The sequence below is a fragment of the Sinocyclocheilus anshuiensis genome, unplaced genomic scaffold (genome assembly GCF_001515605.1).
Source record: "Sinocyclocheilus anshuiensis isolate Anshui unplaced genomic scaffold, SAMN03320099.WGS_v1.1 scaffold230, whole genome shotgun sequence".
In the NCBI taxonomy this organism is placed as follows: Eukaryota; Metazoa; Chordata; class Actinopteri; order Cypriniformes; family Cyprinidae; genus Sinocyclocheilus; species Sinocyclocheilus anshuiensis.
Genome location: NW_015546034.1, coordinates 8,052 through 33,217, shown reverse-complemented (window position 1 = coordinate 33,217; position 25,166 = coordinate 8,052). Strand labels below are relative to the sequence as shown.

The 25,166-nt window shown below is 36.3% G+C and overlaps 2 protein-coding genes across 2 annotated transcripts; one reads left to right on the top strand and one right to left on the bottom strand.

Moving 5' to 3' along the window:
• Positions 1 to 735: 735 nt before the first annotated feature.
• On the bottom strand, positions 736 to 24,413 carry acsf2 (acyl-CoA synthetase family member 2). Its single transcript, XM_016499905.1, has 16 exons — positions 23,980 to 24,413; positions 19,393 to 19,588; positions 18,257 to 18,385; positions 18,111 to 18,164; positions 16,688 to 16,806; positions 16,443 to 16,605; positions 15,556 to 15,651; positions 15,216 to 15,367; positions 14,797 to 14,888; positions 14,588 to 14,664; positions 2,676 to 2,783; positions 2,436 to 2,587; positions 2,193 to 2,334; positions 1,611 to 1,721; positions 1,189 to 1,257; positions 736 to 789 (listed from the first exon to the last, which is right to left on the bottom strand). Exons 1-16 carry the CDS (start codon positions 24,087 to 24,089, stop codon positions 739 to 741), a joined length of 1,821 nt encoding a protein of 606 aa, XP_016355391.1. The 5' UTR covers positions 24,090 to 24,413; the 3' UTR covers positions 736 to 738.
• LOC107698804 (chondroadherin-like) lies at positions 7,241 to 12,679 on the top strand. Its single transcript, XM_016499906.1, has 4 exons — positions 7,241 to 8,165; positions 9,694 to 9,857; positions 10,302 to 10,447; positions 12,217 to 12,679. The coding sequence occupies exons 1-3, from the start codon at positions 7,380 to 7,382 to the stop codon at positions 10,441 to 10,443; spliced, it is 1,092 nt and encodes a 363-aa protein (XP_016355392.1). The 5' UTR covers positions 7,241 to 7,379; the 3' UTR covers positions 10,444 to 10,447; positions 12,217 to 12,679.
• Positions 24,414 to 25,166: the final 753 nt, after the last annotated feature.

Below are 25,166 nucleotides of genomic sequence, written 5' to 3'. Positions count from 1 at the left end.
TCTTTAAATTTGGGGCAACAAGGTATATCAGTATCTCAACAACATTGAAGCTGTAGCATTGAAAATCACCAACATGCTTAATAACTCTGTAAATGAATGATATTACACTTATTTTAAAATAATTTACTGTAAAAAAGTACTTTACTGTCTTTTTTTATCAATTCAATGCATCCCTGAATTAAATTTCTTAAAAATCATAATGATCCCATACATTTTAATTACTGTAAATATAATAACAGTCCTCATTATAAACACAAAATAATAATAATCAACTGTAATATTCAGTGAGGACAATTAGACTATGTTTTATTTGATTTGGGGGGGGTTGGAGGGATCTGGATAATGGGTAGGGGGGCGCTGGCCCAAAAAAGGTTGAGAACCACTGATTTAAAGTCATGTAACAAACTGTCTTAGTGCAACCATGCATATTTTGGATACCAATTTCCTATGATTATAATTGGTTCATATGACTGAGAATTACTTGGTTTCATATACAATTAATAACAAAATAAAGATAATTAAGAAAAAATACATGTAGAAATGCCACTGGTAGCTTTTTAGAAACAGGATGGTAACATAACAGGGTACTATCAACATTGTATAAAATAGAACAAAGTTTAATTATAAACATGGCTTGTAAAACAATGAAATCTCAATATATTTGAGTAACTCGTAATGTCCCGAGGTTGATGTCCTGCTTGTAACTGTTTTAAAAAAATACCACAGGTGCTTTTGCAATCACAGTCCAAGCAGTTTTTCTGCCTGTTCGCGCAGTTTGTGCTTCTGGATCTGAGAGAGATGAAGAAAAGAAACAGCTATTAAAGGGTTCAATCTGTCGACAGCAAACCACAACTCTTTAAAGCAAAGGTGTCACAGTAGCCCTCGAATGTCTGAAACCACTTCAGTGGGTTTCATGCAGACAGGGAAATTGCTTGGATTTCTTCTGTCTAGAGACTACTGTGAATCCACCCAAGAAAACACCACTTTAAGATTTTCTTCATATTTAACATGATGTACCCACAGAGACGCAGAGAGGAGTGGTGACAAAGTAAAGAGAGATCATTCTGACAGAACATGACTTTCTCTGGACTAAATGAATCATAGGAATTGTTTATTTTTTATTATTAATATTATTATTATTTCATTACCACTGTAACAGCAACTTTCATATTGTCTCATATCACTTACCTTGCCTGTGACAGTCAGAGGATATCCCTGAACAAACGTTATATAGCGAGGCACCTTGTAATAGGCAATCTGCGAAAAACAACAGCAGTATTTAAATGGCAGTTGCATAACATGTGCTGGTGAACACCAACGACAATATTGTTATTTAAGTGTTTTTGAGCTACTATTATAGCTTTTATTAATATTTTGAATTAGTTTTGTTTTTCTGTTTTCATTTTAATTTGAGTTAAACTTTTAATAATTTTGTTATGGTTTTGTCATTTGTATTATTATTATTTTTTTAAATAAAATACTTTTTTTTAGTACACCAAGTTAAAGTTTTTATCTATGGTAAGGAAAATGTTTTTTTTTTTTTATGGTTTTAGTTTTAGTTTACTATAATAACCCTGGATGCATAAAGCATAAACTGCAGATATTCTGACCTTTCCTTTGCAGTAGGCCTTGATCTCTTCTGCAGTGCATTCCTGACCAGTCTTGATTCTAATACAAGCACACACTTCCTCCCCCATTCTCTCATCCTTCACTCCAACCACCTGTATGGAAAACACAGATAGAATATGCTTTTCTAAACTGCAAAAAAATTATTCTCTTCCTCTTGATTTTGTCGATTTTCAGTACAAATATCTAATAATTCTTAAATCAAGAAACAATTACTTGTGAAGCAAAATGACATACTTCATCAGAATTGACTTCATGATTAGAACAAGAAAAAATGCCTGCCAATGGGGTAAAATATTTTTCTTTTTTCTAATTTTTCTTTTTTTTTTTACTTAATTTTTTATACATTTTCCAGAAAAGAAGCATTCATTTCTCTAATTTTGCTTCTCAAACAAATCTGTCTGGATCGTTTAGATATTTGTACCAGAAAAAACAGTGTACTGTAGACCATATTTCTTTCTTTAACGTAAACTGAAGGTTAAAGGAATAGTTAATGAAAATGATCAAACCGCTAGATATTATCAAGTGCTAAAGGTACATAAATGTCTCTGGTTAACATTGTTTACCTGTGCTTCCTGAATTTTAGGGTGTGTGTGCAAAAACTGTTCGATTTCAGCAGGGTAGATGTTTTCTCCTCCTCGGATGATCAAGTCCTTTATGCGTCCTTCTATTTTGCAGTACCCGTACCCGTCCAAACTGGCAATGTCACTGTAGCAGATCACAGAACAGACTGAGTCGTGACTGTTTGGAATGAATCCTGAATAAAGTTTCTATCTTGTAAGAGAGGGAAAAAAATCAAATGCACTTACCCGGTCTTGTACCAGCGGTCTTTTGAGATGCACTCCTGGGTCTTTTCATCATCATTCCAGTATTCCAGCATCACGCAGTACCCCCTGATCATCAGCTCCCCCTGAGCACCCAGAGGCACGATCTCTCCTGTAGTAGGGTTCACTACTTTTGCCTAATGGAGAAACAACCACTCAGTGTGCTAAAACAGATTATAAATATGCATGCAGGACCACTTTATATAGTGTTGTGTGTAAATTAACCTCAGTGTGGGGGCAAATACATCCAATAGTCTCTGTCTTTCGCTCCGCACTGTCAATCGGAAAGCCGCAGAATGTCACAGGGCTGTTTTCGGTTGTGCCATACCCAATCTGTTCCAAAAGAGAGTGAAGCTCTTCACCAGATACATATACACATTCAAACTTAGATTGTGCCTAGTTCACATTTTGTGAGAATGTCTAGAACCTACACTGCGGTAAAAATAACAGTTCAGTTTAGCATTTGTAAAACGTAATTTAATTTTATTTACATAAATATTTTTGTTAAATAATGTATTACTTTATTATTATGTTTTACTAAAGTGTTATAATTATTAGAAATTATAATTATAATAAAAATGTTGAATTGATCATTTAACAAAATAAATCTGATAACTAATGAAAATGCTTAAATTTATTATTTAAAGTGTAATATATTTTTTTTACATTTTATATATATTTTTAAAATCATGTATTATTTTATTACTATATTTTATTCATTTGTTATTTTATATTCTGTTAAATGTATTTATATTTCAAATAAAGGACATTGAATCGATAATTTATATAAAATATTTCTGATAATAAAAATACTTCAGTTTAGCATTTGTAATGTAATGTAATTTTACATGAATAAATTACATTATATATTTTTTTATTTAAAAACGGATTTTATTATCATAATTTATCAAATATAATGATACTGAACTGATAAACTAATATAAAATAAATCAAGCAAAAATAAATGTATATAAAAAGTCAAATGTGAAATATCATAAGAGGTCTTCGTTTTACTTTTTTTTTGTAAAATAATATTTTAAACATGGAAAAATAATATTAATATTTTAAACCCTAGATTTTGAATTCCACTGTACATGTTATGGTTTGTGGAACTAACCTCTGATTTCTATGCCATCAATTCTTGTTTAAATTTCAGTCAGTGTGCTTATATTACTCTTTCTGCACAGCCGAATGTGGTAAAGGCCTTTTGCTGACATTTTTCCACAAACTAGCCTAATGGCAAGCAGACAGCTGAATCAGCTGAATGGGCCAGGCCTGGGTGGCAGGTGAGGTATGTAGTGCGCACCTGAGAACTGGCACACCAGCTGTTGTTGCAGCTACAGTACCGCTTCAGGCTAAAGCAAATCTTCCAAAAAACTAAGTAGATAATGTGCACTGGAAACATCACAGTGTCTTTGAGAGACATAACCTCATCATGGCACAGGATGTCATTTAGTGTTTACCAAACTGAAATATGAGTGCTGCCAGCTGTTGAGGTGAGACCGTATGACGTGCCAGACATTTATAATGCTTGTGAGGAACATTTTAAGTGATTTTAAGTGAGTCATGAGCTTTTGAGCTCAATAAGTAAATAAAAAAACTGTATGCATCATCTTTAATAACCAGTATTGGGATTTCAGTGTTAAACTTTGCTCACCACAATATCTAGCTAATGCAACTACTAGCCAAACACTAACTACTTGCTGGGCAGTATATGCACAATCTAGTGTGAATGTGGACTTGAAAGAACCAAGACATACACTTTGCCCATGAAATGTTACATTTGTTAAGCAAACACTAGATTCCGGCTAACCTGAGAGAAGCTGAGGTGCTCACATACTAGGCGGAGCGTGTGTAAGGCTGGCCACGGGGACCTGGGGCAAAAATGGCACTAAATTGGACAAAAATGCCCCTGCACAAATAAATTAAATCTATTACGTCTGTTGCTAACAAAGTGAATATGAATAGACAGTGTCGATTGCGGCATTAAATTAAGATCTGCTTATGTTGCACCGTATTTAATTTGAACCAATCACACACAATTTTGTTGAGCTTAGGAATGCAATGGCCAATCAGAGGCGTTCAGATGAGTCATCGTTGAAACAGATCAGTTTTGTTGAGTGCGCGCGCGTTCGCTGACCGAATTCCGGACTCATCATAAATCATAATAAACAACAAAGCGCAGATGTACGTACAATGTAAGTAAGAGATTCATTTCACAGTGTATACAGCTTCAGTGATTATAACGATAGTTTTGTTTTTTTGAAAGTGCTTAAACTTGCGATAGATCAATGTTAGTGATAATGTCACTTTCTATATATAATTTATTCGCTGTTTGAATAACCGTGGAAAGGAAACGTTATATAATTATCCATTTCTAACGTTTTTATTCAATTGTAATCACGTTAAATACAAATTCAGTCCCATTAAACATTTTTTAGCCTACATGACACCCATGTCTGGTTCTTGCGTAAAAAGACGGGTTTATGATGTTTAATACATTTGGCTGCTTTTAGCCTTACCCTGGAGTTGGTTCACCCTCTGTCTATGCAGATCTGAGGTCTGTCAGGTCTTTGAACCAAAGAGGAACAAGGATCAAACATTTGTTACTCATAATCCAACCTCAGTGCCACTGTGAAAGCGTTTGTTGAAGCATGAGGGAAAAAATACTGGGTGATTCCACAGTGCACTTCATTTTCTTTAAAAGTTTTTTTGATATTGAATAGCCTACTGTACATAGCTGAAATGAAAGGAGACATTTATGCAGAGGAATGCACCTCTCCACTCCATGAAACGCTCCACTGCAGACAAAAGAAAAACCTCCATTTCCATTGTTGTGATGTGATACCAGCCAAACATCTGGCTGTGATTATATGCTATAAAACGGCCCGCCACATGGGAGTGGCTCCTTTCCCTCCTTCTGCTGACTAAAAACAATGGAAATGTCTGGCACGACACACAGTCTCACCTTAACCTCATGAGATTCGGCTGCACACAAGTTAGCCTATGAAATGAGAGACTAAAATTAAAAATACAACCACATTTCAGACCTCTGAACTTGTTTGTACCTAATATGCACTGAGAACCTTTCATGTATTTTAAGGAAGAAAGAAAAAAAAAGATTTCTTCTTAAAATTTAATCAAAATTTTGTCTCACCAAATGAGGCTTGTGGAAATGATGAAACATGAAAAAAATCACACAAGTATAATTACAAAATTTTTAATGCAGCAAATTTTCAATGCATCGACATAGCAAAAATTAAATTTCCCAATGAATTGTATGAGTCAGATCTTTTAAATGATTTTCATGATCTGGTCGCTAAGGTTCTCAAATAGAAGTGAATATTATTAGTGAATAATGACTTAAATTGTGAGAAATTTATCTTATGACTTGAGAAGTCTGACTATGAGTCAAATGGACACATTTTATGATACTTTTACGTGTTCTTTATGAATCAATGTGTTTGCAGTTTTTTTTTTGGTAAATATGTATTGAATTATATTCCAATATAATTTGCAAAGCCACTGTGGGGAGAACTTGAATGTGCAGAGCATGCTGGGAAACCAATGAACCTAGAGGTCCTGGAGGATTTTTGTCAAGACAAGTGGACAATTTCACTTACCAGCACAAAACAGGGACTCACACACAACATCAAAATGACTAAAAACAGTCAGTGATGCTTGAGGTATTAAAAAAACACAATAATAAAAGGTATATCAACTTTTGACCAGTAATTTGAACAGTAAATTTGGTTATTACTTTGTCTTCTGGAATATATGTAAATATGTTATATCAAATAGGTTCATCAGAGAAGTTCTAAAGAAAAACAATTATTGTATAATCGGTTAAATAAATACAATTCTGCAAAGGCTATGTAACGTTAGAAGCAAAACTGTACTATAAGCACTTTTTAAATAAATAAATAAACAAATTAATTAATTAATAATATGTTTATTGTTTAATTTATTTTAATATCTTGCAGAATCCGCGATTGCTATGTAATGATAAGAGCAGAACTGTGATATATAAACAAACAAACAAATGTTTAATTTATGTTTAATAAATACCTTGCAGATGTAGCCACTGCTATGTAATATTAAGACCAAACTGTATTATAAGCAATATATAAGTAAACATTTACATTTTTTTTTAATAAATTCTGCAATGGCTATGTAAAGTTAGAAGCAGAACTGTATTATAAGCAGTACTTAAATAAATAATGTTTCATTTATTTAAATAAATATATTAAGCAATAAATAAATAAAGAAATGTATTTTAATAAATGTCTTGCAGCTTCTACAATGGCTGTATTATAAGCAATAAATAAATATTTGACATTTATTTTTAATACATATCTTGCAGCTTCTGCAATGGTTGTGTAAAGTTAGAAGCAGAACTATATTATAAGCAGTACTTAAATAACTAAATAAATAAATAAATGTTTCTTTTATTTTAATAAATATATTAAGCGCTAAATAAATAAATAAATGTATTTTTAATCAATATCTTGCAGCTTCTGTATCTATGCACAATCAGCTTGTAACACTCCAAAGAGAAAGGAAAACTTGAAATCGCATCATATGACCCCTTTAATACATATCTTGAATGAATAAGCTTGTTTATAACAAATATCTTGCAGATTCTGCAATGGGTATGTAACATTCAGAGCACAACTCTTATAAACACTAAGAAACTATTATAAACACTCATGCGTTCAGCTTTCTTCCCTCCTTTCCTCTGACTCCCTCACCCCCTCTCTCTCTCTCTCAAGCTCACCTCTAGCCCTCTCTCTCTGCACTCTCACACACTCCCTCTCCTTACTCTGAGGTTGTGTGGACCACTTTTGCTGCCTGTATATGTTCCTGCTGGAGTAAAGGCGAAAGAAGACCAACAGCATAAAGCAGTGGACTGATCAACATAGCATTATCATGTACAGTTTCAGCTTCCTACTGGTGCTAGTGTGTCTACAGGTTTGCATCCCCTTTGTTTTTGGTGCACCAACTCAATGCCCAAGCCAGTGCCACTGCCATGGGGACCTGCAACATGTTATCTGTGACAACGTTGGGCTGAAGAAAATCCCCCGCATATCCGAGGCCACTCGTCTTCTAAACCTACAGCGCAACAACCTGGGAAATCTCCCAACCGGGGGCTTCAGCGAGATGAAGGGGCTCATTTCTCTGCACACGCAGCACTGTCAGATCCGAGAGATCTCCAGCCAGGCTTTCAAAGGACTGAAGAAGCTCATCTACCTCTACTTGTCTAACAATGAGATCAGCACCATCAAACCAGGCGCTTTTGAGGACATGACCGAACTGACCTATCTCTACTTGGACGGTAACCAAATTACGAGCCTTCCAAAGGTCATCTTTTCTCCCATGATCAACCTGTTTATCCTGCAGCTCGACAACAACAAGCTTCAAGAGCTGCAGCCTGGTACTTTCACAGGTGCTAGCGATCTCCGATGGCTTTATATGAGTGGCAATGAGTTGAGCTCCATACAGCCTGGTTCTTTTGATGAAGTGGAGAACCTGGCCATTCTAACTCTGGACCGTAACAAGTTGTCCACCTACCCTCTCCTGGCTATGAGCAAGCTCCGTGTCGTGGAGGAACTCAACTTGTCCAAAAACCCTCTCAGCCTCATGCCTGACCACGCTTTCCGGAGCTTTGGCCGTTACATGGAGAAGCTCCATCTAAATGACATGAGCCTGGAGAAGGTAAGTCTGTGAAACTGCAGGATTAAACACTTTAAATGTAGAATAAATCATGAGAATCAAGATGCTGACTGTGAACCAAATTAATGTTTTCCACACAATGCTGGTCTCCAAAGTTGAGGCTAAGTAAATGCATGTTTGTATTTGGTTTTTGGAAAGCTTAGCATTAACAAACAAACTTTACATCCCATCAGAGCTGGCCATGCTAATGAACTGCAACCCTATCGGAGTAAAATGTAGTCCAGCTAGACAGACCTGTGCTGGAGACTTTCACCTGTTTTCTTTCAATCAGATCCTCCTGATCCATTCCAGTCATACTTTCAGGCCTTAAAAAGGTCACATGTGCTTTATGTCAGGATGCATATGTGCTATGTCAGCAGGATATTTCCCTCTGGAACACTATATGGTTAAAGAAAGTGTTTAAGAGATACATTTATCTTTTCCTTGTCTTTGATCTGACTTCAACAGACTCTCCATATGGACTGATACCAGTGCAAAGTCAAAACGTCAAAGTATAAATATGTACTCAAATGCAAAGTACATTTTAAATGTTATATATACACAAATTATATTTATTATAATTTTTTAAATATCGATAAAGCTAGATTTTATATAATGAATACAATTTATCACAAATAATATATATAATTATTAATTATTTTAAATGATTTCTATATACACAAACAGATCAACAAGTATCGCCACCATGCAGTTGGTCAGTGTTTTTTGTATGATAGGAAAGGGAAAAAATAACCACTCTCCCCTCACGTGTGGATATTTTTAGGGTCTATTTGCTTGAAAAATGTTATTTTGAGACCCAAGTTTTTTCCTCTCACTTAGTGCACCATGTAAACAGGTCAGCAAGGGTTAGCAGACGGGTAAATAGTGACAGGGTGTTCCGTGGCCCATGAAGAGAAGTATTTTAGGCTGTAGTTGCCTCACCTGAATGGACAATTCAACCCAATTCAGGCATTTCTGGCAGAAGAGCAGGTCGATGGAGGAGTGGACAGACAGAAAAAGTGAAAACAACCCTTCCATGCTGGAATTGATCCATCCTGCATCGCCTCAAATTACCAAACTCTCCACGTCTCTTGCCTTCTGAGTGGAAATTTCCAAAACGTCCCTTCAATAAGTGCATCTTTTCAACGCTTACATAACACACCCACACACTGTGTGTACACTTTCGAAGCCCCTCAACCGTGGTCTTCCTATAAAGCAGACACCATGCAGACCAGTACATCTAACACCTGGGTGAAGTTTTTAGCAGTCTTGCATACGCTTATGAAGTTTGATGGAGGGCTGGAAGGAAAGTGCGGAGAGGTTTACATAAGACCTGGCACATAGGACAGTATGAGAGAGGCCTTTCATGTAGAATAAAAGCCCTCAGTCCAGCTTCCACAAGTCTCCTTTAGATATTAAGAGTGATTTTGAATGCTAACTGTAAGGATATTCAACAAAGCAGTGAGTTATAGCATGTTATCGACTGTTTATATGGTAAACAACTGTATATCTGTCCTTTCTACTTGTCAAGTTCTCCAGTGCTGCCTTTGAGGGAGTGACAGCTCTCAAATCTCTGCATCTTGAGAACAACAAGCTAAAATCACTGCCGAGCAGCCTTGAGTTCAGCACCCTCCAGAACATCACTCTGTTTAACAACCCCTGGAGCTGCACCTGCCAGTTAGCAAACCTCAGAAAGTAAGAGACAACAAAAGATCACTTCAAACATAACTGTATTTAAGCCTTTCAAATGCCTTTCATATTTACTTCATGGCTTCATTCGAGTCAACATAAAATTAAAACCTATTTTAACCTATTTTACTTCTTCTACTTCTTAATGCATGATATTATGGAGAACGATCATTTGAACATGCTGGCGCCACTAAGGCTGTGAGAGCTAATATATAATATTAGCCAATAGCCGAATATCTATTTAGTCAATGTTGTAATAATTTGCATTCTTTCTGCTATGCAATGCCCACTTTTTACTATCCAATCAATTCTTGACAAAAAAAAGTCCCGCCTCATATACTTTATCTCACTGAATATCTAGTTTCACTCTGAAATAAGTAATTATTTAAGTAAAAAAATGATTTGCAAATAGCCGGCATTAACTATAAATGCTTGGATTTGCTTGTACAGATGGATGGACACGAGTCGCCATCACCCTGATGCAGTTTGCGCTTCTCCTGGAAGCCAGAAAGGAAAGCAAATAAGAGACAGCACTGCTTTCGGTCGCTGCAAGGCAAAGACAAAGAGGGCCAGGAAGGGAGCCCGGCTTTGAGATGGTGAGCAGCCCTGTTAATTCCACTCTCACAAATTTAGAACCTAAACGCAAACAAAAAGGTGAAAACATTACAAATGACATTAAATATAAAAGGCTACCTTAATGTCCTCTAGTAGAGTAGTTCATAACAGGGGGCCAGGGCCTACTAGATGGCATTTGGCTTTTATCCAAAGCGGCTTCCATTGCATTCAAGGTACACATTTGATCAGTTCTTGCTTTCTCTGTGAATCGAACACATGACCTTGGTTTTACTAGTGTCATGCACTACTGTCTGAGCTACAGGAAGGCCATTACTTGCAAGTAAGGAATAAAATTATTTAAATGTATCTATATTAACAATCTTAATAATAAAACAACACTTAAAATAAAAATGTTTAACATTAAACTGTCACCATATTTTTAAAACAACAATAGTAGCAGAGGTACATCAGCTTTTAAATATTATCTTGGACAAGGGAGACTTGGGAGTCCAAAAGGTTGAAAACCACTGTTCTAAAACATAATGGCCTGGTTTCACAGACAGGGCTTAGACTAAGCCAGGATTAGGCCATAGTTCAATTAGGACATTTAAGTCATTTTTATAAATGTGCCTTAGAAAAAACATTACTTATGTGCATCTTGAGACAAAACAAAGGCACTGATATATTTTAAGATCAGTCAGTGCAAGATTCTTTCAGTTGAAACAGCTCAGACTTATATTTTAGTCTGGGACTAGGCTGAAGCCTTGTCTGTGAAACCGAGGGGGAAATTATTGTAAAATTATTAATTTAATTTAAAATTAATGAAAAGTATAAGATCGAAGTCAAAGTTGACCAGCAGTCAAATTACAAAGTTATAACTAGCTATCCTGATTACTACATTACAGCATTACAAAACAACCAAATCTTCCAGGTTTGAGACTCACACCCTAAACGGAGTTCTAATATCCAGACCCATAAAAAGTTTATGTGGTCCACAGAGGTCTTGTAAATGTGACCACAGGATTAAGGTTCCAGCTATGATCATAAAAATGAGACATTAATCACAGTCCTCAGTATGAACACTAGCCTCTTTCCACATGATTTGCAAATGTAAATAAATTAAGAAAAGAGGTAAATAACTAGTCTCAAGGGTTCTCTGTGGTGCACGGAGCAAGACACCACTGCTCTCCCATAATCTCTATAAAAGACCCTTTCATCAGGAGATACTCATGAGATTCCCTGCTCAAGTGCTGAGATGTGATAAACTGAGGATATAATAAACTCATAAACATAAATGGTTATGAAATTATTTAAGCACAGGTAATCCCATTGATTTGGGAGTGGAGAAACCTGGTCCCAAGTTACCAATTTAGTCAATGGTGGTAGTAGCTCTATTAACAACATTATTTAACATTAGGTATTCAACTTTCCCATAAAAGTCATTAAATGGTTTATATAATCTAATAATCAATTCATCCTAAAACATTAGCTACCAGTAACTTCTGTGAGAAACTAAAGTTGCATATTTGCACAGAGAATCAAGAGTCTAATGCTAACCGTGAGTGTTTTTACCTCTTCCAATATGAAAGAGTGGATGGTAATACTATAATTGTGGTCAGGATATGGGTTTGGGTCATTGCCTTGTGGTAAAATACTGTCTGCTGTGTTTTTCCAACCTATCCTTCTTGTTCCTCCTAGTTTTTTGTCCTTTAAGGTTTATTTGTGCGTTTCCATTTTGGCTTTGGCACTATGTACAGACCATCAGATGTCCAAAACTGAACTTGGCGATCTTATTTGTATGTTCCCGCAGGAGGACAGGGAGAAGAGGCCTGTCCAGGTGTCGGGACTTCAATGTGCAGAAAAGAAAAGCAATGCAGACTGCTACACTGGGACTGTCCATTTCCTCTTTCACTAATTTTTTGTGTGGCATATAGATGCGCTGACTTAATTCATACTTAATAATATGAATAGCATAAATATGTGGTCACAGACATTGACAAACACCTTGAAGGAGCAACTGTGTGAGTTTGCAAAGAGAGGTTTCACAAGCATGTACACTGCAAAGGAAATATGGCTCAAACTCTCAGTGTTCACTGTTATGGTAATGTATATGCTAACTCAAACAACCTGGTGATAAATCCAACATTATCACAGAACTAGTTCCTACACCACAGTAAAAATCAGGAGTACTCTTCTCCGTAAAATGAGAATTGGTAGACTAGATTTGCATTGATTAGCATTTACTTAAGAGACTCAGCTGTACCTTATTGAAGTATAAATGTGCACAGGTAATTCCTCAAGGTTGTATGTTTTATTTTTTTTCTCTCAGATTTCAGCATATTTTTTTAACCCTTTTTGAGTAAATCAAACCAAATGGCCACTGTAGAATGAATCTTGTCTATTCTTGGTCTTCCACGACACACTCCCATTATGAGGTTATGATCACAACAGAGCTCTTCATGAGGATCCTCTTTAACATTTTGAGTTCATCCTTAGCTTTAAACATCTCACAACATTCTGCTAGGAATTTCCAAGGCTTTGCAAACATAACAAACCTTGACCGTGGCTAAAGCTGACACATTCAAGATGTGACCTGACCTGACCTCTTTTTTACATCTCTGACCAAAGTCAAACACAACACAGGCCAGGAAAACATGGACTCGTTATAGCCATAAAAATGGTAAATGAGACAGTGTAAAGACTATGTAAGTAATAACACAGCTAGTCATTATCACACAATAAATCCAGACAGGATGATCAGGATTGGTTGCCAAATATACAGATTAGCCATTAAGAATGCTGCGCCTGACCAATCAAAATCAAGAAGTGATGGCGGTGCCAGAAGAAGAGGATTTTGGAGGTTCTCCAGTCTAATGTTATCAATTTGTTACTGTGATGTACTCATGCTCAATAAAAGACATTTAAAGCACCACTACAGTAATGGTTTCTTAAGAGAATGAAAACTGAATGCACTAAAATTGTGCAATATATTCTTTGAAAAACAATAGTACTAAGAGATACTTGTTCAGATCCTGCTACCTTCTCCATACCTGGATCTTAAAGGTATAGTTCACCAAAAATGAAAATTCTGTCATCATTTACTCATCCTCAAAACCTGTATGACTTTTTTTATTTTCTGGAAAATAAAATGAGTAATTCATAACAGAATGTCCAAGATGCTCTCTTTTTCATGAAGTGAAATTTTTTAGGGAATAATTGTATTCTGCTTACTAAATTTTAGTTTGCTCCTCACACAAAGCTATTATGGCTTCGGAAGACTTTAGTTATAGTGCAAATAATATGGACTACTTGTATGGTTCTTTTTGGAGCTGTACAGCTTCATTTTATGGAGGAGAGCAGCTTAGTTTGGAACAACATGAGATTGAATAAATGACACCTACATTTTAATTTTCTGCTGAACTATCCCTTTAACAGTTATCCATACAATACCATTCATAAGCTTGGAATCAAAAATATTTTTTTAAAGAACTTAATTTATTCAGCAAGGATGCATTAAATTGATCAAAAGTGACAGTAGAGTTCTATATTGTTTAAAATCATTCTATTTCAAATAAATGCTGTTCTGAACTTTCTGATTTGAACTTTTTATTCATTAAAGAATCCTGCATCATGGAATGTATCATAATATCCACAAAAAATATTAAGCCGCACACCTGTTTTCAACATTGATAATAATAAATAATAATCAGCAAATTAGAATGATTTCTGAAGGATCATGTGACAATTAAGACTGGAGTAATGGCTGCTGAAAATTCAGCTTTACCATCACAGGAAAAAATTACATTTTAAAATATATTAAATGAGAAAATATTTCTAGTAGTAATAATATTACACAATATTACTGTTTTACTTTATATTTGATTAAATGAAAACAGCAAGAGACTTCTTTCAAAGACAAACCGACCCCAAACTTTTGAACGGTAATGTATATTTTGAACAAATACCAAGCCATTTTTATTCAAATATAAGGGGAATATTTAATGCGAGAATGGAGAGTGAATCAAAAGAAGGCATATATCTTTTCACATATCAGAAAAGGACAATAGTAAAATAAATGTTTAGTTTAGTTAATTCTCTGTCTCCCTCTAGTGATACTGGCATGCAGTATACACAGAACTGTGTTTAAACAAATCCATTTTTTATTATGAGTAACTACTTACCATCATTTCCTTAATACCCATGATATTGATGACCTTACGGATGACCTCAGGTGGACAAGGAGACCCGGCAGAAATACCTGACAGACATAAAACAAAGGATCTTAGCAGAATACCGGTGAAAGTGCAGGATGAAAAGCGTGATAATATTAATGTAATCTATCAGAAGTTCCATTAAGCAATAGATGTTACAAAGGTTTTGACCGACTTACCACCCTCGACTGATGACAAATCAATCTTGGCCAGGTCAGGCTGACTAAGCATGTCAATAAACATAGTTGGGGTGCCGTACACAAATGTACACCTGGGTAAACAGTGAATTTTGTGCCAATTGCATTAAATAAATACAGCTCAAATGTTTTTCCAGTTATGCATGACGTACACTATATGACCTTTGATCCTTACCAAAATTCAACATGACTGTCCTCTTTATATGTCCCTGTGTCTTTTATTCACAACAACTTAAATTCACTACAGCTAAGGTAAGAGGCACCAAAGTACCTTTGAATGATTTAGCATTATCTTCTATCACAAAGGAAAGATGTGCAACTCTTTCACAATACATCAATTCTTGTTTTAGTATATTAAAAAAAGTATAAAAAAAATTTACTTTACATGAATATCCACATACTTCTCTTTCTCTATCGCCACCAGGTTGGCATGTCCGTCATACCCGGTGGATGGGAAAACCAATGTGATGCCATGCACAGCCATGACCATACCACCACCCACCGAGCCAAAACAGTGATACATGGGCACCGGCAAGCAGATTCGCACATTCTTCTATAAGGAGAACAAGGTTAAATATTACACATACTGCATGTGCTGTAAAGGAAAATGTATGGAGGTTTATGGAGAACAAAAGATTTTCTGCAAAATCAGTATGCTAAATAATGAACTGTATTTTTGCAAGTGTTCAACAAACAGCCCTTTCACTGAATTTTCATTGTCTTTTGATCACATGTACCCACCCTCCAGTTGTAGCCTGTGCGCATGCCGATGAAATAAGCATTGTTCACAATGTTGTGATGAGACAGAGTGGCTCCTTTGGGCTTTCCAGTTGTTCCCTTAAAATAATAAAGACCAGAACTAAGTGATTTATTTAGCATTTACTGATTCAGATCACTTGGATGTGTTTCAAGTCTTAAAGCTAAAGTGTGTGATTTTTTAATGCTTAAAAAAATAACAACAAAAAAAACTTTTTTTTTAATGTAGAGACTACTCCAAGTAATTTCTTGGCTAATTTCTCTAAATTGTAAATACTGTGGCATAAACATTGATCTATTTGTCCCTAACAACCTAACACAGCAACATCAGGCCAACCAATGGTGGAGCAGCACTATAATTTTTACTGACCAGTAGAATAGGGAGTGTATGGAAGCTTGTTTTTTGTAATGTAAAAAAATTAAAAAGGAAATTGCAATTTTTTGATCTCATAATTCATCATTTTTTTCTCACGGTTGGGAGATAAACTTGCAATTCTGATAAAAGTCTGAATTGTGAGAAAATGAAAAAGGTAAAAAATTAAGAAGGTAATTGTGAGTTTTATTCTCAGAACTGAGATATTAACTCAATTTCAAGAAATTCTCATTTTTTCTCAGAATTGTGAGCATATATCTCAATTCTGAGTTTATATCTCGCAATTCTGATAAAGTCTGATAAAAAGTTGCAATTAGCTTTTTTATAATAGGCTTCCATAGGAGTGAGTGCTTGAGCTAAACTGAAAATTTTTGCTATTCTGCAAATTTTATGCTAACATTATGCTATTTCTTGCATCTGGTGATGCAAGTGGTGCGGAAATCACACACTTCAGCTTTAATGTAAATATAAATATACAGTTTAAAAATAAGCACAATACCGAAGTAAACTGAATGTTTATGGGATCATCACAACTGAAGTTCTTCTGGAGGTCTTGTAGTTGTTGTAGGTATTGGCTGCTTCCTGCCTGCATCACATCTTTCAAGTGAAAAGCTCCTGGCTGCTGACTGTCAGTTACAATCACAGTGTGTAGGTCTGGTAGTCTGAAAATAAAATAACAACTCAGTCACCCTCTGGACCTCAATACTGATTATGTACACCTTCCTTTTATGACATGACCTGTACCTTGAACTCTTGATTCCTCCAGGAGAGGCTCTCTCCATCTCCGGAAAAAGCTGCCTTAACATGTCACAGTACTTTTGGGTCTTGAATTGCGTTGGACAAACGACTGCATTGCACTGCACCTAAAAGAAGCATTAAAGAGATAGTTCACCCAAAAATGAAAATTGCCCCATGATTTATTTACCATCAAGTCATCCTAGAAGTATATGACTTTCTTCTTTCAGACGAATACAATAAAGAGTTATATTTAAAAATATCCTGGCTCTTCCAAGCTTTATAATGTCAGTGAATGGTGGTCAAGATTTTGAAGTAAAATAAAGTGCATCCATCCATCAAAAAAAGTACTCCACATGGCTCCACGGGGTTAATAAAGGCCTTCTGAAGTGAATTGATACGTTTGTGTAAGAAAAATATCCATATTTAAAACATTATAAACCGTAATCTCTAACTTCCGCTAACTGTTTTACGCACATTCATGAGAGAGTAGGCGTAGCGTAAGCTCCAGTGAGAAGTGACAAACGTGGAAGCGCAAAGGAGAGAACAAAACACAAATTAGAAGTACAAAATTAAGATCTGTAAAGAAAAATGTCGGAGGATTTTGACATAAGCCAAGAGGACACTGGTTTTCCTTTGCTGTAAAAAACTTAGTTCTCACAAGACTAGCATATTCTCACCAGAGCTTATGCTATGCCTACATCCTACATCATCCACTGGAACACCATCCTCTCATGTACAGTATGCGCGTACGACAGTTAGCAGAAGCTTGAGATTATGGTTTATAAAGTTTTAATTAAATATGGATATTTTTCTTACACAAATGTATTGCTTCACTTCATAAGGCATTTATTAAACCCCCGGATCTGTGTGAAGTACTTTTTATGATGGATGGATGGATGCACTATTTTGGGCTTCAAAATCTCAACCACCATTCTCTGCCATTATAAAGCTTGGAAGAGCCAGGACATTTGCATTCTGTTTGTAAACTCTGATTGTATTCGTCTGAAAGAAGAAAGTCATATACACCTAGGATGGCTTGGTGGACGTAGGACAAATGATTTGCTACAGGCGCTTTGTCGCATCCAATGCAGACATCCTCTAGCTGTTGCGGTGCAATGTGACATGAGTGAAAATGGTTGCTTCTGGTGTAGACATGGTTAAAAGCTATAAAAGCTTGTTTCTGCTTCAGAGTAAAAAGAAAGGTAATCATGCCTTTATATCTCACATTTTCAGAACTGTGACTAGTCCTCACAACTGCATCTGTATTTCTCATAACTGTGACTTTAAATCTCACAATTACGAATTAACAGTAAACAGGCTTTCATATAAAACAAACCCTGTTTTAGTGAAAATAAACCCCAAACAGTCCAGTAGTTTTGGACATCCAGCTGTTTGTTGTTCTTTTCTGCATATATAAACATTAACTTGCCTTTCTGAGAGCAAATTCTGCCTCTTGCAATTGATAAGCCGGGTTCACTGAAACCTGTAAAATCACAATAAACTTGAACAGGTTAGAGACCAGCTGTTGATAAATACTCAGACAAACCAAATGTCAAGACAGTCAAAAACACTCACCAAAATGATCCCTGCCTTGGCTGTGGCAAACTGCATAAGTATCCACTCATAGATGTTCGGTCCCCAAATCCCTAAGCGATCGCCCCTCTTCAGTCCAACAGCCAGCAGACCTGCGGCAGTCTGTTCCACCTAAGATCAAAATACCATTCTCTCTTATAACAAATTGCTTGTAATGTTCCTCATTTGGATAAAAGCATCTGTGAATGAATAAACATAAATGTCTTTCACAACCAGACATTTACGCCTTGTATAAAGGAGCATGATATAGATTGTTTTCTAAACATTTGGGAGGACAAAATATTCAGATATTATAAGATTTAGATGGAAATTTGATGTTGCCAAGTATTTAAATAGTCATTCTGGTTTAAAATAAACAAACACTTTTGTGGTGTAGTGTAAAGTAATATGCTAATATGTTCTTGTGGACAAAAAAATAGATATTCCATACTGGATATGTGTTGAATGGCACTGGTTTGCTTTAAACTTTCATGCTTTGTGAAACATTATTGCTCATCTGTAAATGTTTAACTTCGTGTCACATTGATACACTTTAACCTACTGCATCATGTCAGAGAGAAGCCACACGTGAAGCACTTGTTTGTGCTAGGTAGATCATATCAGTCAATTTAGAAAAAAAAAACCTCAGGCTTAGTGTTGCATATGCTAATAATAATCCCCTTGATACTGATTTAATGTTTAAGAAAGGTCATGAATAACCACAAATAACATTTGACCACTTCATGGTAATTATGTCAGTGATTAATCCAGTGGTTTTCATTCTGCTTCATGCACATATTTAACAGAACACCCTCTACACAAACAAATAGAGTAATATGGGTATGTATTGCTATTTTAACACCATGTTTCTGCCAGTACTGAATTTCACATGGACTCTGTGGTTAAAGCTTATTTAGGTCTGATTAATAAAGGGCTGCTTAGGAATATTTAGATTTTTTTGTAATTATTTTAGGATTTGGCCAAGATCTCTCATTCCACACAGTGCACTTTTGACATGCGGTTTTCCTTTCTCCCACGAGGGGTATAAAATGGTAGCACTGTGGTTAGTACCTTCAGTCTTTCAGGATTCATTTCTCTAACCAGTCCTCTGTAGAAAAACTAGATGCAAAATCACTCACATCTTGGTAGAACTGAGCAAACGTCTTGCGCATTCCATCTTGCATAAAAACCAAAGCTTCACGGTCAGGGTAGCGCTCCACTGTGCGTTGAAGACACTGGTCCACAGTACTAGACATCAACGAATGGGAAGAGATGCCATGGGCATAACTGGTAGTCAGGGTTGGGATGCTGGGTGGGCTATCCACATGAATAGCACTAAAAAAAGAGGAGCACAAATTGTGCATAAGATGTCGAGCCACATTTGAAAAAAAAAAAAACAAGTACTTTTTTTAATCTTTGTATGTATAAGTACTGAAGTGAGTTCTGTAAACTGTAACAACCATCAGTTTCATAAAGGAAGTATTTTTGTTTTGGTCTTGTGAAGTTCACACTGAAGGGAAAGCAGAAGATAAAAAACATCATGGCAACACTGATGTTTATGAACAAAAGGTGAAGTAAGGGATATCAGCTGCGCTATTTGTCACTTTAGAGACCCAAGATGGTTTTATTTGATGATCAACATAACAGTTGATTTGTGATTTGAAGGTAATACAGCATCACAGTTGAAATTAGCACAAACATAAAGATAATTTCTTCTGCATAAACTATGCACTTAAACAGCGCGGTAAAGTTAGTTTAAAGGGGTCATATGATGTTGCTAAAAAGAACATTATTTTGTGTATTTGGTGTAATGAAATGTGTTTATGCGGTTTAAGGTTAAAAAAACACATTATTTTCCACATACTGTACATTATTGTCTCTCCTCTATGCCCCGCCTTTCTGAAACACGTCGATTTTTACAAAGCTCATCGTTCTGAAAAGCGAGGCCTCTGATTGGCCAGTTATCCAGTGTGTTGTGATTTGCCGAATATCTCAAGCGTGTGATGGAAATGTTACGCCCCTTACCATATATTGTGATGCCTTGTCCCGGCCGGAGCGACAAGACAAAAACATTAAAACCCATTATAAACGAGGCATTTGTTGCATCCAGTGGGGACATAATTACGGATTATAATGACTTATACTGTCTTTTAACGCACTGCGTTGCATCTCGCCGCGTAAACATAAAACCATGTCTGCATTTGGGATCGGAGAAATGACAAACAGCGGCGGCAACAACAATACTACAGCGAGAATAAAAGTTACGCTTTCTTTCTTTGCGTGAACATTTGGGCAGCGTTATGCAAATCTTCCCACATCGTGACGTAGACATGTGGGGGCGTGTTAGAACGAGCCGTTTTAGGTTTCGCGTGCCACTGTTCTATAGAGTCGACAGTCCTACAAAGAAAGATACCACTACCACCAGAGGCGTCATGCCCACTCATCAGATTTTTGAGCCAAGTGAATTTTGAATGCAGCTTCCAAAAGACAAAAATAGCAGAATAATATTTTTATTATATTTCATACAATCACACCTGCATTATTAAAACGTGGAGTGCGGCACTGCATTGGCTGCTAATTTCAAATCAGCTTTCGCGCTTTGGCTGGCGCTGAGCCAGAGACAGACGCGTTTTTACAGCTGCACATTGTAACAAACCACACATGATTCTGTTGAGCTTATGAATGCAATGACCAATCAGAGGCGTTCAGATGAGTCATCGCGTAAATGTTTTGTTCAGTGTGCGCGTTCGCTGAAGGAATTCTGGTCTTTATGATTCTCTCATCAGAAACAACAGAGTGCAGTTGTACATATGATGCAAGTAGGATATTTATTTCACAGTGTAAACAGCTTCAGTGATTATAATGAGTTTTTTGAGAGTGCTTAAAATGTTCTTTGATAATGCCAATGTTCTTTGCTTTCTGTACAATGAAAGTGTTATAATTAGTCAATTACAATGTTTCTATTAAATTCACATTAAATACAAAGTCAGTCTTATTAAAAATATTTCATGGCATGACACCCATATCTGGTATAAGTAAAAAGACGTTTTTTTTATGTGTAGTTAATAGATTACACTATTAGGCTACTTTGCCCATCGCCCATTATGAACTAACACAATATATAAAGGTGCCAAATGCATCTACTTACACATATTTGAGAATCGAGATATTTCATGTTATAGATAACACGTTTGGGAATATTTCGAATAAAAAGGGGAAAATAAATAAAACATAAGCCTATATCAGTTATACAGTACATTTGGAACATAAAAAAAACCTTTTGGTGAATTACAGTAATTGTTTTCTAAGAATAATTATGTACTGTATGTACAGTAAGGGAGATATTGGCAAAATTTCACCTGTAGTAAGTCAGTCTTGTAACTACAAACGTACTACAACCTTTGGAACATGAAAAAAAAAACATTTTGGTAAATTACAGTAATTGTTTTCTAAGAATAATTATGTACTTTATGTACAGTAAAGGAGATATTGGCCAAATTTCACCTGTATTAAATCAGTCTTGTAACTACAAATGTACTACAACCTTTGGAACATGAAAAACCCCATTTTGATGAATTACTGTATTTTTTTTTCTAAAAATATTTGTGTACTGTACATACATTAGGGGAGGTATTGTCTAAGGCGACATATTGGTTAAATATTTTCAGTCAGTTTGCCCACAAGGCATTTACTATGGCTTTGTAAACATAATTTGTATTAATAATTGGTCTTCGTTTTGTACTGAGAGGAACATTTGCAGATGGTCCCTAAAGCAGCCTAGGCGAATATCCATCTGATATCAAACCTAAAACTAACTTTACCGTGCTCTACTAAACTCATATACACATGGAAAGAAGTAACTTAAACTCACCATTTCACATCATCTTGAGAGAAACCATTCTAATATGCTGATTTGGTGCCCAAAAGAACACCGTCTTAAAGGCACAATATGTACGATTTTTTTATTAAAATATCCAAAAACCACTAGACATTATCCCAAATGTTTCGAAGAATGTTTAAATCCAGAGAAATAAGCAATTTTAACTAGAGACACGGACCGTTTCCATAGTGTCATTGTGTCGCCTGCTAATGACGTCATAACCCCTTGATTTCCGGTTTTGTTTTGTAGAAAACATGGAAACACCAAAGACGCTTTAATATGTTGTGCGTTTTAATAGACCGGTGACGACCGCACAGAGTAGCATTATAACGGAACTTTCAAACGTATCTAGCATGATAAAACAGCGCTGCTTTTTTTTCCTACATAGCCTACGCACGACCAGAAGGAGCGGAAGCAGTCGACTGTGGCATAATAAAAGCTCCGCTGCTTTCGAGCCGTGTGTCGCGCTCGTTCAGCGGCCTCGTTTCGCTTCGACGGCTTTCAGCCTCACTCTGCTTCATACTACTACGTTAATAAATCATTAGCTCATCCATGAACATGATTTCTGCCCGAGTCCCGTCTGATTGCAACGGCTGTGGAGATGAAGACGACAACTCCCATGATTCCACACTCAGTCATGGCGTCATCAAACTACGCCTTTGTATATTTGTTTATTTTGAATAGGCGCCCTCTAGCGGTGAAAATTGCATATTGTGCCTTTAAATCAGCCAACCATTTTATGCTGGTTTAATGTGTGTTTGTACATACCTGCAGTGTTGGGAAGGTTATTTTGAAAATGTAATAGGTTACAGATTACAAGTTACCCTACTTAAAATGTAATAAGTAGTGTAACTTTTCAATTACTTTATTAAAGTAATGTAACTGATTACATTTGATTACTTTTCTAAATTTCTAATGTTTTCCATTGTTAATCATTTTCAAGCATGTAAACCAGGCAGGGTTAACCTTACAGTAGTACTGAACACTGATTACTGTCAGACTTTCAAAATCCTTCATCACTTGAATTAAAAATGTATTAAATATATTAAAATGTATAGGGCCCCAGGCAAAATATAGGAATGGGGCCCTATACATTTTCACACATTTTCCTAGATCAACCTTGAGGTTCCTTTTTTGTTGTGATGCTTTTTGAACCGTGCAGCCCTATATGGGACACACAGGCCTATGATAACTGCTGAAATGTTTGCGGGGCAAATCTGAGGTCAGTCTGAGCGCTCATGGTACTCAGTGCCGTACACCTGCAGGCGCCACTGACTCGTACGGTTGTCGTGGTAATAAACACAGTAAACAGCAACCGTTCGCGTGTCAGCGCTTAATGCGCATATCCTATATGAAAAGCATTTTAGGGGGCCCTTGGCTTTTGGGGGCCCAAGGCGGTCGCCTACCTTTGCCTAATGGGTAAGTCCGCACCTGCCCTCAAGTATAGAAATACCAGTAAATTTTGATCTTGTGGGGACATTTTTGGTCCCCATGAAGAAAACAGCTTTTAAATCAATTAAGTTTTTTAAAGATGCATAAAGTTTTGTGTGAAGAGTAGGTTTAGGGCTAGGAAAGAGCAGCAGAATCATTAATTGTACTCACTAGTGAACGTTTTTTGAGTATAATTTCTCCCATATCTGTTTCTCTGTAGTGTCAGTTAAAGGGTTAATGAAAACATTACACAACTGATATGCAATCCATCGGAAGTCTGAGTTATTTTCGAGTTTCCAAGAATATGAAGACACAATTCCAAAACAAATCTATAAAGAGCAATTTGACTAATGTTTGACAACTTCCGCCAAATAAATCATAAAAGATGCATGCATTTTTTTTAACGATTTCTTACCAACTCTGTTGAGAAGCTATGAAAGGACTCCAGGGTCTCTGCAGAAAATTCAGTGTTTTGCAGAAGCTTGCGGTCGTTCGTAGATTAGTCAGAAGAATCTTAGAAGACATCTTTAACTTTCACCTTTACAATAAAAGTGAGCTCTGAAGAATCTTAGTTTTGTTTTTTTAATCGAGAAAGTCGGTGCTATTGCAAACCAACAAAAACACGTACCCAAACACGACCTGGCGCGCTTACATGTAAGATAAATGCACACAACATTAAAATAAGCAACCCTGACTTATTAATTAATTGCGATGGTAAATCATGAATGCTCGACTTCTTAGCAACACCAAGATCGTGCCACCGCGATCCCAAAGTTCCCAAAAGTTAACCGTTGAACCAACAACACCTCAAGTAGCAAGACAAGCAGCTGCAGGGGAATGTTATGAACTGTAGAGGACGCAAATACAAACGTTATCACATAAGGAAACTAGTTCAGTCATGCAGTCATCTTTTTAGCATTTATTTACACATTTAAACGTCACACATTTAATTGGGAATGTTTAATACAGATGCTTAAGCGAATAGCTACCACATGCCCTGATCTCTGACTGTAACAGCTGGCAATCAGTCAAATGGCTCGTGAATACTGTTATACGAATGATTTGCAATACTGTATAATTTTGTATTATAAATACAATCATATGATAGCTACGACTGGGAAACGTTCGCAGAGGCCATTTAGGGGACGTCCAGGGGACCTTTTTTGTTAGCTGGGCTGTTGTTCTCATGCTTCTCTCGAATGATATCTCAACTAGGGTCTGACTACAGAAGGAGGGGTAGTACGGTGGCCGAGAGAGCTCAACGCGCTGCAACTTAAGAAAACACATGCAAATTGAAAAAACACCAGCAAATTAAGAAAACATCTTCATCAGTTTGACAACACACGCGCTGCAAATCCTCACAACACATGCAAACGAAGAAACGCGCTGCAAATCCTCACAACACATGCAAACGAAGAAACGCGCTGCAAATCCTCACAACACATGCAAACGAAGAAACGCGCTGCAAATCCTCACAACACATGCAAACGAAGAAACGCGCTGCAAATCCTCACAACACATGCAAACGAAGAAACGCGCTGCAAATCCTCACAACACATGCAAACGAAGAAACGCGCTGCAAATCCTCACAACACATGCAAA